The 16,466-nt window shown below is 37.1% G+C and overlaps 1 protein-coding gene across 1 annotated transcript; it reads right to left on the reverse strand.

Annotated features, from left to right (window-relative positions):
- Positions 1-3,729: 3,729 nt before the first annotated feature.
- Positions 3,730-4,558, reverse strand: LOC113291194 (uncharacterized protein K02A2.6-like). Its single transcript, XM_026540756.1, has 3 exons — positions 4,310-4,558; positions 3,955-4,151; positions 3,730-3,910 (listed from the first exon to the last, which is right to left on the reverse strand). The coding sequence occupies exons 1-3, from the start codon at positions 4,556-4,558 to the stop codon at positions 3,730-3,732; spliced, it is 627 nt and encodes a 208-aa protein (XP_026396541.1).
- Between the last annotated feature and the right edge of the window lie 11,908 nt (positions 4,559-16,466).

Below are 16,466 nucleotides of genomic sequence, written 5' to 3' on the forward strand. Positions count from 1 at the left end.
TGAAGATAGCTCCTTTGCATATTCTGGACTCCAGGTTGGTTAAAAAGAACAAGCAGATTGTTGCTCAAGTGTTAGTCCACTGGTCCCATTTCACTACTGATGATGCCACTTGGGAGGAAAAAGAATTTATCTTGAAGAACTTTCCTAAGGTGATCCTTGAGGAAAAGCATCATTTGGAGCAGTAGGCAGTTATCATGCACCTCTGTTAGCTGCTTAGTTTTTTTTATGCTTATTTGCTTAGGGTGCCCTTATCATTTACTTTTCTGCCTCTATCCCCATTCACATGCAGTACGTGATGGGTGCTTGATGTTTTACTAGCTTTATATTTGTCCTTGTTTGTGGCTGTAAGGGACATGAAATTATTGCTATCTGAAATTCCTTTTCCTCCATATATTTTCTTATCTCTCTCCCTGTCATGTTCTCTTCTTTATCTTCATCTTCTTCCCTGCTAATCTTAATTTCCCCCTCTTCAGATCTTCTCTTTCTCTTCTTTTCTTCATTTCTAGTTACTGAAATCCTCACTGGTTTAACAATTGTAGTGAGTTCACTATAACCAGTGGAACTTCATCCGACTAAAAGGTATGTGGAGACTTGAACTTATCTATCACTCAAAAAGTATATCTACTTTGTCTCTTACTCTTGAGACAAAATTCGTATAAGTATATAGATTTCAATTATACACATTTGCTATTTCGAGCCGAGTTTATCTCGCCTATATATTTCTCGAAATATGTGTTGGTAAGCTTTTGATTTAACCAAGTTCATATTTAATTGTGACGAATGTCATGATGACATTTCAATATCTTGAAAATCGCTTTGATGAAAAATAGTTTGTGAACAACAACTATATAACATCCTCTAAGAATGTTTCAATGATTGAAATGTAGAGTTGGGATTATGTAACCATCTTTGGATATAAGCATATATAGTGTGTTCGCACATTAGTTTATAAATCCATAAACCGGGAACCAAGTGTGTGCATATGTGTGTATACGGAATTGGTGAAGGAGACGGGTTAAGTACGCGTACTCGTACGCATACTGGCGGAAGTTCACGTCCGTGAATATCTGCTGAGTTTGGAGTTTACAAACTCTTAACCAGTCACCTAAAGTATGCGTACCCGTACGCATACTGGCGGAACTTTTCTACCCGAAATTTTCTGCTAAGTTTGGAAACCAAAACCAATTTAAATCTGGTTGCTTAAGTATGCATACCCGTACGCATACTTGATCTGGTTATTTTCTCAAATCGATTGTTCATGAACTTAAACATATAAGTTATAAGGAATGCAATCTTTGCAAACCGTTGCTATAATGTTCATGAATTGATTCAAATGAATCAAACCGATTTTGTTTCAGCTGTGTCTATTCATAAAGATCTAAGCAATTGAACAACTCTCCAACTATTTATTTTGAAGTCATTTGAACTAGTTGTGATAAAGATGAATATGGTTGATATGAAAGTGCTCATATGACTAACCATTTGGTTAACTATTGTTGAACCAACTAAATATACAGGTTTAGGTGCGGCTACTCAACCCTAAATGAAATACATTTCATTTGTGTGTAACATGATAAGATTCAATCTAACGGTTGAAAGATATTACCTTGAGTATAATCAGGTTTTCATCTAACGGTGAATATTGAATGCTTTGTTACTAAGCTAACATTGATTGCAAACCCTGATTTGAAAACTATATAAGAGATTTCCTAATCTACATCTCTACCAATATTTGAATCACCTTCATCGGAAAGTTGATATAACTTTTTTCCTAGGTGTGTTTCTAAGTCATCAACAGTTTCCACATTATTAACAAGAAAAACTTGTCTAGTAGATTCACGCAAGGTGATTTCATGTGGATGTTGAGATATTGATTTAGATGCGACAGTTCCCTCAGCTGTTACGTTTAAACTTTAAACAAAATCAAATTTTGTGTGTTCCGTATTCGATAATATATCTATATGTAAGATCATTACAAGCACAGACTTATTCGGTCTTTATAGTGTTTTCCTGCTCTGATACAATCGAAAATGCATGGGGTACCAAGTACACCACCGAATTTTTCATTTGGACATATAAGACAAAACCTAATATAATATCAAGTAGACCAACTTAATGATCCTTGAAAAATATGTATATATTGTTTATCTTTCTTGTACAATCAGTAGTTTAGATCAGTGATCTATAAACCTGATCGCATACAAGATTTCTAGGACTATATCTAAAAAATCAATATCCAAGAACAACCTAGTATGTACTGGACCAGTAAATCGAACCGAATTCCAACAAAAACATGTCCTGTAATCTATATTTCAAGATACGAATTCACAAGACAGTTTTAGTTAAAACTGTCCAGGTTGAATATTGAATCACTTGCTTTTAATTTAATTATATCAACAAATATATAATAAGGAAGTAAAAAGTAAAGCAAGATATAGATAAATTTTGACAACGAGGAAACCGCAATAGCATAAAAAACTCGAGACCTCGTCCATATTTGAACACAAGCTATAACACCAAACTCCTAGTCAAACACCAATTCTCTTTAGAAGCTACTATCTAAAATCTTCTATCAGAACACCAATTCCCTTTAGAATCTAATTTCTAAAATCTTCTAACAGAATACCATTTCTCCTTAGAAGCTACGTACTCTCGAAAATCCTCTAGAAAAAAGTAGTTCTCTTTAGAAGATGCAATAATACCATTGATACTTTTTGATATTTTGCTTTCACAAAACACCGATTTGATTTCCCTTTAGATGTGAATCAATGTTTTGGAAATTTGTTTTTAACAATTACTAGAAAAGTAAATCAAAACAAACTTGTAGATTAGGGTTTATTAAACTGGAAGAGAAACCTAATTATTCTACAACAAAAAAAACTAGAATAATATCTTGTTAAAACTTCATAAGGAATTTATAAGACACCTTAATTGAAGTTTTATTTCTAGTCCAGATTTCGACCAACTAGTGTCGGTTTACGATCATGAGATGAAATCTGTCAAACCAATGGTTTATGATCAACAATACTTGAATGGTCTTATATAAGAAGAGAAAGACCTTAGAATGGATAAGAATTATTAATTAACCTAGATTACAAGTTACATAACTACCGAGAATACTATTACCAACTCATGCTTTGTGATCCCCAAAACAAAGTTTTTTTTATTTCACTATTTTTCCCGAAAAACTGAGGTAGTGGAAAACAACCTTACGAAGCTTACACCAATTTTCCAAGGGATGGATTGTACATCTTACATGAACCTTTTATTTATATGAACAATTATGTCAAGTACAAAATATGACCTTGACAATACATAGGAGAAGATAAGAACTCTGATAAAAGATAAGGAAGCTTGGATAACTCTACACTCAAAGAGCGCAGCCTCAGATTCGTTTTTTCATTCAATTCCCAAACAACAGATACAATGTTGTCTTAAATACTGAAAACCAAAACCCTACTGGCTAACCCTAATCAACCACAGTCTACCACGTGTGGGGATTTGGTAATTAAAATTAGTTATGCAACAAGATAAAAAACTAATCTCTAATGATTAGAAGTCGCAAAAATACCCAAAAAATACTAAGGTCAGCCAAGGGACATGACAAATACCCTCCCCTTCACATAATCTTTGTCCTCAAAGATTAAATTTTGGAAAATGGGCTTGAACGTTCGCAATGTGTTGCAAAGTCGCGTCTTCTGGTGCAGTGTGAGACTATTGGATAAGAACCTATAGGACCATGTTGCCCTTGCGATAATCTTGGAGAAGTTCTAAAGAAGCAACTGGAATCAAAACAATCCCACCTTCTTCATCATTTAAGGGTAGAGTAGGTGCAGTAATGGCAGCTGCTCCAAGCTTCTTCTTCAATTGGGAGACATTTTGGATGTAGGAGGGAGAGCCAATCTGAAAGCTACTTTTCCAACTTTATGAGTTATTTGTAAGGGTCCATAGTACCTTGGTGATAGTTTGAAGTTGCTTATGATTGCCATAGAAGACTGCATGTAGGGTTGCAACTTCAAATAAACTTGTTCTCCCACCTCAAATGATCTGTCAGATCTTTTATGATCAGCAAAGAACTTCATCCTCTCTTGGGACTTATGAAGAGATTCTTTGAGAAGATCCAACATGGCATCTTTGTCCTTCAAGTATCTCTCAACAACAGCAACTGAAGATGTGACTTACACAGGAAAAGCTAGATGTGGTGGTGCATAACCATAAAGTGTAGTGAATGGAGGCATTTTTAAGCTGGAGTGATAATTGGTTTATGACCAGACATGCATCTTAGATATCTTTCCAAGCATGCATTTACCCTCTTTGTTTGACCATTAGTTTGTGGATGGTATGCAGTATTCAAGTTTAATCTGGTGCCCAATGATTTGAAGAGCTCTTGCCAAAAAGCACTGGTGAACACTTTGTCTCTATCATAGACAATAGAGATTGGCAGACCATGGAGCTTGAAAATATGGCGTAAGAATTCTTGAGCCACAGTAAGTGCTGTTTTAGGATGAGTTAAAGCAACAAATTGTTTATACTTTGTGGGCCTGTCAACAACCACCATGATAACATATTTCTTGTTGGACTATGGTAATCCCTCCACAAAGTCCAAAGAGATATACTGCCAAGCTTGAGAGGGAATTGGCAGAGGTTGAAGTAGACCTGCAGGGTGAATGTGCTCAACTTTGTTTCTTTGGCAAGTGTCAAAGTGGCTAACAAACAAGGTGGTGTCTTTTTTGAGGCCTTTCCAATAGAAATACTGCTTGGCTCTCTGGTAGCTGCCTTGAATACCAGAGTGACCACCCACTGATGAAGAATGGATAGAGTCTAATAACTTCTGCCCTAGTTGATTCCCAATACCTACATAACGTCTCCCCCTATATCTCAATATGCCCTCTGTGTAAGTGAAGTTAGGAATGGAGGTAGGGCTGACAAGTAGTTGAGTGATCATTGTAGCAGCCATAGGGTCTTGCTCATAACTGCTGATTATTTATTGAGCCCACTTGGGAGTATAAAGATCCATAGAGATGCATCTAGATGATGGAATGTCAGAATGAAGCCTTGAGAGTGCATCTGCCACTTTATTTTCACATCCCTTCTTGTACTGGATAGTATAGTCAAACCCCAACAATTTCATTAGCCATCTTTGTTGTAGAATGGTGGTGATCTTTTGCTCCATGAAGTACTTGATGCTATGATGGTCACTGTGAATGAAGAAATGGTGGCCCAATAAATAATGTCTCCATTTTGTAACTGCCATAACCACTGCTAATAATTCCTTCTCATACGTGGACAATCCCAAGTTTCTTGGTCCAAGAGGCTTGCTGAAAAAAGTTATGGCTTTACCTTCTTGCATAAGAACAGCTCCAACACCATGGGTGCATGCATCAGATTCCACTACAAATGGCTTAGAGAAATCAGGCAGTTCCAAGACTGGTGTAGTACACATGGCAGATTTGAGATTGTTGAATGCTCCAATAGTTGTGGGAGACCAATGGAATGCATTCTTTTTTAATAAGTCAGTTAGAGGCTTGCATAGTACACCGTACCCTCTCACAAACTTCCTAAAATAACCACCGAGTCCCAGAAACCCTCTCAATTGTTTGAGATTGGTGGGAATAGGCCAATCTTGTATACACTGAATTTTATCAGGGTCAGCTGAAACTCCTTATGCAGTGACTATATGACCCAAATATTGTAAAGATGGTTGAGAAAATATGCATTTAGAGAGATTGGCATAAAGCTGGTGTTGTCTTAGAAGTGTAAGGACTATAGAAAGGTGTTGAATGTGGTCTTTGAGGTTTTTGCTGTAAACTAGTATGTCATCAAAGAATACAAACACAAATTTTCTAAGATAAGGGCAAAAAAACAGAGTTCATTAAAGCTTGGAAGGTGGCTGGTGCATTAGTTAATCCAAAAGGCATAACTTTGAACTCAAAATGCCCATGATGTGTTCTAAATGCATTTTTGGGTATATGTGGAATATACAATCTGATTTGATAGTACCCTGATCTGAGGTCTAGTTTAATAAAGATAATGGCACCATGAAGTTCATCTAATAATTCATCGATGATAGAGATAGGAAACTTATCTTTGATGGTAATGTCATTGAGCTTTCTGTAATCCACACAGAATCTCCAAGTGTTATCCTTCTTCTTCACTAGAAAAATTGGAGAAGCAAAAGGACTTTGACTCTCTTGAATTATCTCAGCAGCCAGCGTTTCTTTCACCAAATTTTCCACCACTGATTTATGTATATAAGGGAATTTATATGGCCTCAAGATGATTGGTTGAGCATTAGGCTTGAGTTGAATTTTGTGATCCAAACTTCTTTGTGGTGGGAGTTGTGTTGGTTCTGAGAAGACATCTTTGAATTCTTCAAGGAGATTTTGTATCTCAGTAGGTATGGAAGATTGGGTGGGTGTGGAAGAGATGTGAAAGAATTGACCAACCAAGGCAGGGGTGTTCTTCTTAAGAAATTTTCTCATAGCTTGGCCACTCATCATCATAAGTGAGGGTTTTGAAGTGGATCCTTGAAGTGCTATTTGGTGGCCATGATGGAGGAATGAGATAGAAAGTTTATCCAAATTAAAGGTGACATCTCCCAATGTGCTGAGCCAATCAGCCCCTAAGACAATATCACAACCCCATTAAGGGATTAATCTTAGGTCTCCAACAAAATTATTGCCTTGCATATGCCAGTTGAGATTATGGAAGACCCCAGTACTAGTGGTCTAGCAATTGTCACCAGCATGTGAGCTGTGGGATGATAAACACATTTTTGTGTCTAAGTTGTCCTCAATTTTCTGTATTGTTGGTACTCGATTTCGTACTTATTATGGTGTTTTATGTGTTTGTAAGGAAATAAAAATTTTTGGAAAATTCGGCTCGAAAAGTTGCTCGAGGCACCTGGAGGACATTTTCTATACGGACCCTCACTTTTGATAAGGGACACCCACGGCTATGTGTAGCCCAAATTTGTCATTAGCACCCACTGGTTATTTGGCACCCAAGACATTGGATAGGGGAACACCTTCTTCTTACTCGTGAAAAACAATTTTGGAGGGAAATATTTTTTTGAAAACCCAACTTTTGCTGTTTTGCATTTGAAAAAATTTTAGAGAGATTAAATCGCTGCAGTCAATTGGAATGATCCTGTTACACTTATACAGGACCGGTAGGTCCATCTGATTCGAACATATTGGGCTGAATCACAGGGTTTTCAGGAAACAGGGGTGTGTTTATTCTCGGGATTTCTTGTTGTTTTGGGAAAGATTATATGTGTCTCAAGCATGTTGAATCAATTACACTGCATGTAAGATCATGTTTGGAGTGTTTCTGAATCATTTTAGCGCTTGAAGAGTTAATTCAGGGAAGAAAATATCCGAAGAATATTTTTTTCTTCAAGCCGAGTAATGGAGAATTTGATGAAGTTATGACGAGATATTTTGGTGATGGAAGGCTATATAAGTGTCTTAGGATTAGTATGATGGGAGACAAAGAGTTTGGGAAGGATTTGGAACATCACATAGGCGAAATACGATCACCGGAGAAACCTGTTGCTGCTGCTGCCATTGAAGAACAAGAAGAACATAAGATCTCAGGAAGCAGTCTTATTTTGCTATAGTATTTGCGACTGTTCAGTGACAGTCTTAGAGCTACAGTAACAGTGACACATCCTTTGTATCGTTCTTTGGTTTGTAACAAATATAATTGTTACAAACCCGGTTTTGAATTATTTCTCCCTTTTGATCATTTGTAAACCATTTTTGAGCAATGAAATCGAATTCTGAGTGTGTTTCCATCATGATGAGCTAAACCCAATCCTTGGGGCGATGGAGGAAGCTATCTTTCCAATGAAAAAGTGGTAATTCTTAATTATTTAATTTGTGCAATTTTTATTTATGATTATTTGCCTAGATTGAAAATAGATTTTATGATTTTTGTTAAACAATTGTATTTTCTTTTGATGGAACATGCTTAGCCTAGGGTTTTGACGTCTCATGCTTTGGATTAACATTTGTTGTTTCTAAAAATCTACTTTTGCAATAGTTGAGAATCAATTTGAACGTGTGAAATTGCATGATTATAATTAGGATCACTTTGGAATTGGTAAATAGCGTAATCCTAGCCCCAGTCTCTCCATAATTATCACAACACTTTTTATTCGAGTTTGTTGTTTTTATTTATAAAAATTAAGTCTAAAAAAGTTGCTTTCACAAGTCTTGAACGGACCATTACTTACCACTTCTACAACCACTGTAAAAATATCATCGATTTTTGGCGCCGCCGACGCGGACTTGTCTTTAGGCTAGAGTTTTTAGATTTCTTTTTTTTAGGTTTTTATTTGTTTTTCATTTTTATTTTATTTGTTCTTCTTTACGTTTTTGGGTTTTTGTCTTTTCCTTACTGATTTTGGAGTTTGGAGCGAAAGAAAAATTTGCCAAAACTTTTGGTGAATACTTAAAGATTTGGAGTAAAAGCAAAGCGAAAGGAGCGAAAGTAAAGAAGAATATAAATTAATTAAAAAGAGAGAGAGAGAGAGACATTTTTTTATTTTTTTTAGAATTTTTTTAGATTATCTTTTTCTTTTGCACTTTATTTTTGGACTTTGGACTGTGGACTTTGGGACTTTATTCTTTTAACCCTACGGAAGGACAGTTTAAATATAAATTGTTTGCAGAGAAGGACGGCGATTACGATATCTCCTCGTCCCCTCGGGTTCGTACATGACATAAGAGTCGTGGCCCGAGTCGACTTCAGCGGTTCTTCGCCTGTCTGGTACGGGAGGTAAGTTTTTCGAAACACTCGTGAATCCCCTGTCAGCGAGTTACTGTATTCCTTCGTTTGCATATATGCTGAGGATTTGAAAACGGCTGCTTTAATTTCCTAGTAAAGGGCAAGGACTGGTCATACAAGATAAGGGTTCGGATTTCATCACTGTTCCCTTCTTTCCCGCCTTAGGAAAACGAAACCAAACGCGAACCTAAGCCTAAAATTTGACTAGAACGAGACCTATAGGGTAACGAGATTAATAGGAAAGTCATTCGAAAAATATTGGTTACTCTTTTAAGCATTCTTCAAAGTTCATGATGGTTTCTGTGAGTTGAATACGCCGCCTTGTAACACCGGTGAGGCCTTGGGTATCAAAACTCCCCTGATCTTCCCTCGTCTCGATTTAACTTACTTTAACTCGGATTGATTCCAGAGGGGTTTTCTTAAATTGTAACGAATTCCCTTTTTAAGGATTAGAAGCTAGTCTAGAAACAATCTAAGTGGATCCATTATGCTTTTTGTTTGCTAGAAATCAGTAGGTTTGCTGTGGTGGAGTCAGCCTTGTTTGTGTTTGCATAGAACTTCCCTTCCTTTTAGGATTTCTTTCTTTTTCTTTTGTTTTTCTAGTGTATGCTCGAGGTTATTAGAGAGCGGGCTTGGAAAAGAAACACTCTAGGTCGTTTGATTAGTGATAAACCTAGTAGTTCTTCTTGTGAAGGCGGGGAGCTCGAAGACTCTTCTTTTGAGAGCCCTGTCTTTGGAAATTTCAGCTTTGAAAACTTGAAAATTAGTGAAGAAAGTACTCCTAGTCCTTTGGTAGTGCCAGAAATGGAAACTTTGAAAGCTTTATTAAACCCAACTAGGACCTCTCGTCCGTCTTGTATCAAGTTAGCTGAAACCGAGGAAAATTATGAAATCAAACCTGGGACTTTACAGATGATCCCAATCTTTTTAGGAAAATAGAATGAGAACCCCTATTTTCATGTTAGGGAATTTGAGGAAGTTTGTAGTATTCTGAAAATTAAAAACCTTAGTGATGATGCGTTGAAACTTAGGTTATTCCCCTTTTCCTTAAAAGATAAATCCAAATCTTGGCTGTATAGTTTGGCTTCTAAGTCAATTGAAACCTATGACCAACTTACATCTGCCTTTATACAGAAGTTTTTCCCAAGGCACAAAACATCGTCTATTAGGACACAAATCTGTACTTTTGCTCAACAAGAGGGAGAATATTTATATAGGTATTTAGAAAGGTTCAATGACTTAATATATCAATTTCCTCATCATGGTTTAGAGATGGTTAGGTTAATTCAGATTCTCTACGAGGGTTTAGATTATTCAATAGCAACCATGGTTGAGTCTTTATGCACAGGTGGGTTTGAGAATAAAACTGTTGATGAGGCGATGACATTTTTGAATGAAATCGCCGATAAGACCCAACAATGGGAAAATAATAGGGAACCCCAGAAAACAATTCTTCTAAGTAGAGGAAATGTCAATAAGGTCGAAGGATCTTATGAGTCAGATGCTAAAATAGCAACAATAGCCAAAAGGTTAGAAGCCTTAGAATTAGGTCATTCTAGTGGTAATAGTGGTAGAATAGAGCCTTTTTAGGAAGGCCATATTGTTGAGGAGAAATCCAATGCTCTTTATAACAACACTAGATTCCATAACCGTCAGAAGTTTGACCCATATTCAGAAACCTATAACCCTGGCTGGAGAAAACATCCCAGCCTTTCTTGGTCTAAGGGCCAGAATCAAGGTCAGTCTAGTAAATCTCAGGTTCCCCAGGTTTTGGCTATACTAAGAATCCTTCAGCTCCGGAACAGTTTCGGAACCCTTCAGATAAGAAGATTATGAGTTTAGAAGAGTCTCTTTCTTTGTTAACTCGTAACACTGTGCAGTTTCAGCAATCTGTTGCTCAAGGTTTAGAAGAAAATAAGAGAATAGGTCAGGCTAACTCTCAGGATATTTTCGAGTTGAAAACCCAGGTTAGTCAGATAAATGAGTCTTTAAGAGAAAGAGGTAAGTTTCCTAGTCAAACTCAACCCAAACCTAGAGGAATTAATGAAATAGGTGAAAGACCATCCGATCATGTTAATGCAATAACAACCCTTAGGAGCGGTAAAACGGTAGACAATAAGGTAGCCATGCCTAGTGGACATACTTTAGTTCCACCTTCTACTTCCGAAGAGGATCCCATAGCTGAGGAAACTGAAACGATTTCTAAGGAGTCCCAAGAAATTCCTGATAGGACTACCTATGTGCCTAGAGCCCCATATCCACATTTGTTAGCCCCAACAAAGAAGGAGTCGACTTTCAACGAGATAATGGAAACATTTAAGCAGGTGAACATCAACATTCCATTATGAGAAGCAATTAGGTAGATGCCCGTTTATGCCAAGTTCCTTAAAGATCTTTGTACACGAAAGCGTAAGCTAAATGTCCATAAGAAAGACTTTTTAGCTGGTCAAGTAAGTTCAATTCTTCTAAACCAAATACCCCCTAAGTATAAGGACCCTGGATGCCCCACCATATCTTGTGTGATTGGTAATCATGTAGTTGATAAGGAATTGCTTGACTTAGGAGCTAGTGTTAACTTACTCCCATACCATGTGTATACCCATCTAGGACTTGGTAAGTTGAAACCGACCAAAATGACACTTCAATTAGCTGATAGGTCTGTCAAAGTGCCTCGTGGTGTCATAAAAGATGTTCTTATTGAGGTTGATAGGTTCATATACCCAGTGGATTTTGTTGTTCTAGACACCAGCCTGTTCAGGTCCCAAGTGCTCAAATACCGGTGATTTTAGGTCGCCCCATATCTAATGTTGTCATCAATTGTAGCACCTGACTTATGAACATATATTTTGGTAATATGACTAATGAGCTAAATGTCTTTAATATCATTAAGTCTTCTAATATAGATGATTTAGAAGTGGTGAACATGATTAGCACTCTAGTTCCTGATCCTTTAGCCTGCACTATGTTTGATAATCCATTATTTGATGAACCTTTCAGTGCTTCGGAGGATGTAACCATGGCAAACACCTTAGTTGATGAGCCTATGCTAGAGATTTTCTTTGATAATCCTTTATATGAGGATGTTGTTCGTTTAGATGAACAGTCCCCAAAAGAAGCTAATATCTGTGCTGGCTTTATGGAACCTAGAACTCATCCCATAGATTTTGGTCCATTTGAGGATATTGTTCACCCTAAGTTTGGGGGTAATTATGACTCTAGTGATCGTCATGTATCCTTAATTAAAGTCCCTAACTTGGGACTCGAGATTTGTGCGTCTAAGATACTACTTGAGTTTCTTCAAACTCTGCTACCCGATCCTCCAGATACTGTCCAAGAAGAAACCCAATTCTTACATACATGTCATTCGGTTGAACCTGTTTTCCTAGACACTTATATAGAGCCCAAAGAGACACCCTAGATAAATCTAGTTGCCTTTATGAAATCCCTAGATCAAGTTATGCTCCGTCAGCTCATTTTTTTAATCCAAGATGGTAGTCTTTCTTTTGTGTCTGCTCTATTTGGTTCTGAGGACCCACAACTATTTCGGCTATTGGTATATGACTTTGGAAGGTGACAATCATTTTTGAGGTATTTGATGTCCATCTAAAGACTTTAAACTTAGCACTTCTTGGGAGGTAACCTAATCTCATGCAACATGGTAATATCTTTCCTTAACTCTTTTGCTTCGAGTGGTAACAGTTTCTGCTTGTTCATGCTTTTAATTTTATCTTTAGAACATTGAGGACAATGTTAGATTTAATTTTGGGGGTATGGGAGAAACTTTTTAGTTGCAATAAATAAACTCCAAAGCCTGGAAATTTATGTTTATTAAGGTTGGCACTAACCAATCTAAGTGGATGGGAACATCTTGGTTATAGGAGTTGAGGAACCAATCTGATTAGATGGAAACATCTAAAGAGTCTATTCATAAAAGCACAGAGCTCAGGTGTTAGAATTAAAAAAAAAACATGGTAGTTTCGCCATATCTCGTTGAATCCTAATCCTTATGTTTTTATTTTTTAAGTGATTTGGTGGGGCACACGATTCAAGTTGTTACCATTGCTAGGGTGAAATAGAGTGATTGAGATACCACACAAAAAAAATTGAGACCAGACCATCAGACCAACCGGAATAAATTCAATAAAGTCGATCACTAGTGCCCTTGTATATGCCAGTTGTGTTGACCTAGAGTTAGGTTTATCGACCACTGGTTCCCTTGTATATGCCAGTTGTGTTGATATTAGTCAGACAAGTATCTCAGTCCATTAGGATATGTTCATCTTGGCAGAGGCCTTCAGACAGATATGGGAAACACCGTGCACTTTAAACCATCGATTTTTTTTTCTCTTTATCCATCTTCTTAAATCTTTCCATGTGATTGGTTGACTCCGGTTATGATGTCCAGAAACTATCTGAGTAGAGCTCTGTCACTTATATATGAATTTTAGTATGCTGAGTGCAAACTCGTGTACAACAATTGGAATTTCACATCAGGGTACTTCCTCCTATAGTCAATGATTGTATGCCAACCAAGGAGATTCCTTAGCGCCTTCCAAGGTTCTGCGTAGATAGCTAGGGTCTGGAGTAATGGTTTTGTGGGTACACCTCTGGTAAACCCTCCCGAGACTATATCTCGGTCGCTAGGGCCACCTAGCGAGTTAGGATTTTATTTTTCCAAGATTAGTTTTGCTCTAGGACTAGCAAATAATAAGTTTGGGGGTATTTGATAGACACATTTTTGTGTCTAAGTTTTCCTCAATTTTCTGTATTGTTGGTACTCGATTTCGTACTTATTATGGTGTTTTATGTGTTTGTAGGGAAATAAACATTTTTGGAAAATTCGGCTCGAAAAGTTGCTCGGGGCACCCGGAGGACATTTGCTATACGGACCCCCACTTTTGATAACGGACACCCACGGCTATGTGTAGCCCAAATTTGTCAGTAACACCCACTAGTTATTTGGCACCCAAGACATTGGATAGGGGCACACCTTCTTCTTACTCGTGAAGAACAATTTTGGCGGGAAATATTTTTTTGAAAACCCGAGTTTTGATGTTTTGTATTTGGAGAAATTTTAGAGAGATTAAATCGCTGCATTCAATTGGAATGATCCTGTTACAGATATACAGGACTGGTAGGTCCATCTGATTCGAATATATTGGGCTGAATCACAGGGTTTTGAGGAAACAGGGGTGTGTTTATTCTCGTGAAATATTCTCGGGATTTCTTGTTGTTTTGGGAAAGATTATATGTGTCTGAAGCGTGTTGAATCAATTATACTGCGTGTAAGATCATGTTTGGAGTGTTTCTGCATCATTTAAGCGCGTGAAGAGTTAATTCAGAGAAGAAAATATCCGAAGAATATTTTTTGCTTCAAGCCGAGTAATGGAGAATTTGATGAAGTTATGACGAGATATTTCGGTGCTGGAAGGATATATAAGTGTCTTAGGATTAGTATGAAGGGAGACAGAGAGTTTGGGAAGGATTTGGAACATCACAGAGGCGAAATACGATCACCAGAGAAACATGCTGCTTCTGCTTCCATTGAAGAACACGAAGAACATAAGACCTCAGAAAGCAGTCTTATTTTGCTATAGTATTTGCGACTGTTCAGTGACAGTCTTAGAGCTACAGTAACAGTGACACATCCTCTGTATCGTTCTTTGGTTTGTAACAAATATAATTGTTACAAACCCGGTTTTGAATTATTTCTCCCTTTTGATCATTTGTAAACCATTTTTGAGCAATGAAATCGAATTCTGAGTGTGTTTCCATCATGATGAGCTAGACCAATCCTTGGGGCGACGGAGGAAGCTATCTTTCCAATGAAAAAGTGGTAATTCTTAATTATTTAATTTGTGCAATTTTTATTTATGATTATTTTCCTAGATTGAAAATAGATTTTATGATTTTTGTTAAATAATTGTATTTTCTTTTGATGGAACATGCTTAGCCTAGGGTTTTGATGTCTCATGCTTTGGATTAACATTTGTTGTTTCTAAAAATCTACTTTTGCAATAGTTGAGAATCAGTTTGAACGTGTGAAATTGCATGATTATAATTAGTATCACTTTGGAATTGGTAAATAGCGGAATCCTAGCCCCAGTCTCTTCATAATTCTCACAACACTTTTTATTCGAGTTTGTTATTTTTATTTATAAAAATTAAGTCTAAAAAAGCTGCTTTCACAAGTCTTGAACAAACCATTACTTACCACTTCTACAACCACTGTAAAAATATCATCATGGGATGGACTTCACAAGCCAATTGTTGCACAAGTGCTGAGTCGATAAAGCTACTTCCAGTATCAACCAAAATGGTCACAACATGTTTTTTAACAAAACCTGGAATGCGTATGGTATCAACACTCATAGTACATATAAGGGCATGGAGTGAAACTTTCATATCAGACTCATGGAGGGAATCAACAACATCATGAGTTGGTTCTTGTTGTGGAGCATCTTCCACTTCTTCAGTCATAACCATAAATAGTTGTTATGGCTTGCATCTGTGACCAGGGATATAAGTTTCATCACAATTATAGCAGAGACCTTGTGCTCTCCTCTTGTCCTGTTGTTCTCTAAATAAACGACGAATAGGTGGTGGAACATACAAAGATTTAGTTGCAGGAGTAGTTGGTGTAGAAAAGAGTGGGGGTGATTTAGTAGGTGGAACTGGAGTGGTGGTGGTGGTGGGTTTTTGTTGGGTGGGTGAAAATTTATGAAAGTAAGTAGTAGTTGTAGGTTGTCTATAAGCAGCGATTTTAGGTTGTAGTTGTTGTTGTGATTGTAAGGAACTCTCTTGGAGACGATCTAGGTAAAAGTCTTGAGAGAGTGTGGTGGGTTTATGCATTTCTATTGGAATTTTAATCACTTCCTTTAAACCGCTCAGAAAACTCATAACAAAATAATCTTCCTTAAGATTTGGGTTATTCTGAAGCATGAGAGCTTTTAATGGTTCAAATTTTTCAAAAATATTCCTCAACTTAATCGATTTGAAAAAGTTTATTAAAACACCCTACAAAATTCTCATTGGCTAGATTCTCGAATCGTTCACAAATAGCAGTGGAAAATTCATACCAAGAGATAAGTTGTTTACCAGTTTGAAAATCTTGGAACCAAGATTCATCTTTATCATCAAGATGAATAGAATCTAGCTCTATTTTATGATGTTCTTGCACTCCCTTCAGATGGAAATAGGGCTCACACTTGAGGATCCAGCTCCTTGGATTATCACCACAAAATTTGGGGGAATCGATTTTAGGGGACCTGGTAGTGAGACATAGAATACCAGCTTCTATGATTGGTTGGTTGTTAGAAGTTTCACCCACTGCAGACTGAACAGGAGTGGTGCGGATGAGGTGAGCCATAAGTGTGGTAAACTGAGCTTTTGATTCTTGTGCCAAAGCAATAAGTGTGTTCATTGATTCCTGGTATTTTTTTTCTGCCTCAACACCGGTGGTATTCTTTTTAATCTGCAGATCTGTTAATTGTTTAACCATAGAGGACAGTTTCTTTGTTGTATAGTCAACATCTTTGATTGTTGCACCAGTCATTGTAAGGACGATGAAGAGGATTGTACTGGATGATACCAAATGTCAAGTACAAACTATGATCTTGACAAGACACAGGAGAAGATAAGAACTTTGATGAAAGATAAGGAAGCTTGGGTAA

The sequence above is a fragment of the Papaver somniferum genome, chromosome 6 (genome assembly GCF_003573695.1).
Source record: "Papaver somniferum cultivar HN1 chromosome 6, ASM357369v1, whole genome shotgun sequence".
NCBI lineage: Eukaryota > Viridiplantae > Streptophyta > Magnoliopsida > Ranunculales > Papaveraceae > Papaver > Papaver somniferum.

What these genes read in the sequence shown, in the direction of transcription:
- LOC113291194 (XM_026540756.1), bottom strand. Translation starts at nt 4,558, where the DNA reads ATGGTGGTTGTTGACAGGCCCACAAAGTATAAACAATTTGTTGCTTTA. An exon ending in CTAATGGTCAAACAAAGAGG is followed by an intron (nt 4,152 to 4,309) that starts GTAAATGCATGC and finishes GCTGTTGTTGAG; the next exon opens with AGATACTTGAAGGACAAAGA. An exon ending in AACTTCAAACTATCACCAAG is followed by an intron (nt 3,911 to 3,954) that starts GTACTATGGACC and finishes TTGGAAAAGTAG; the next exon opens with CTTTCAGATTGGCTCTCCCT.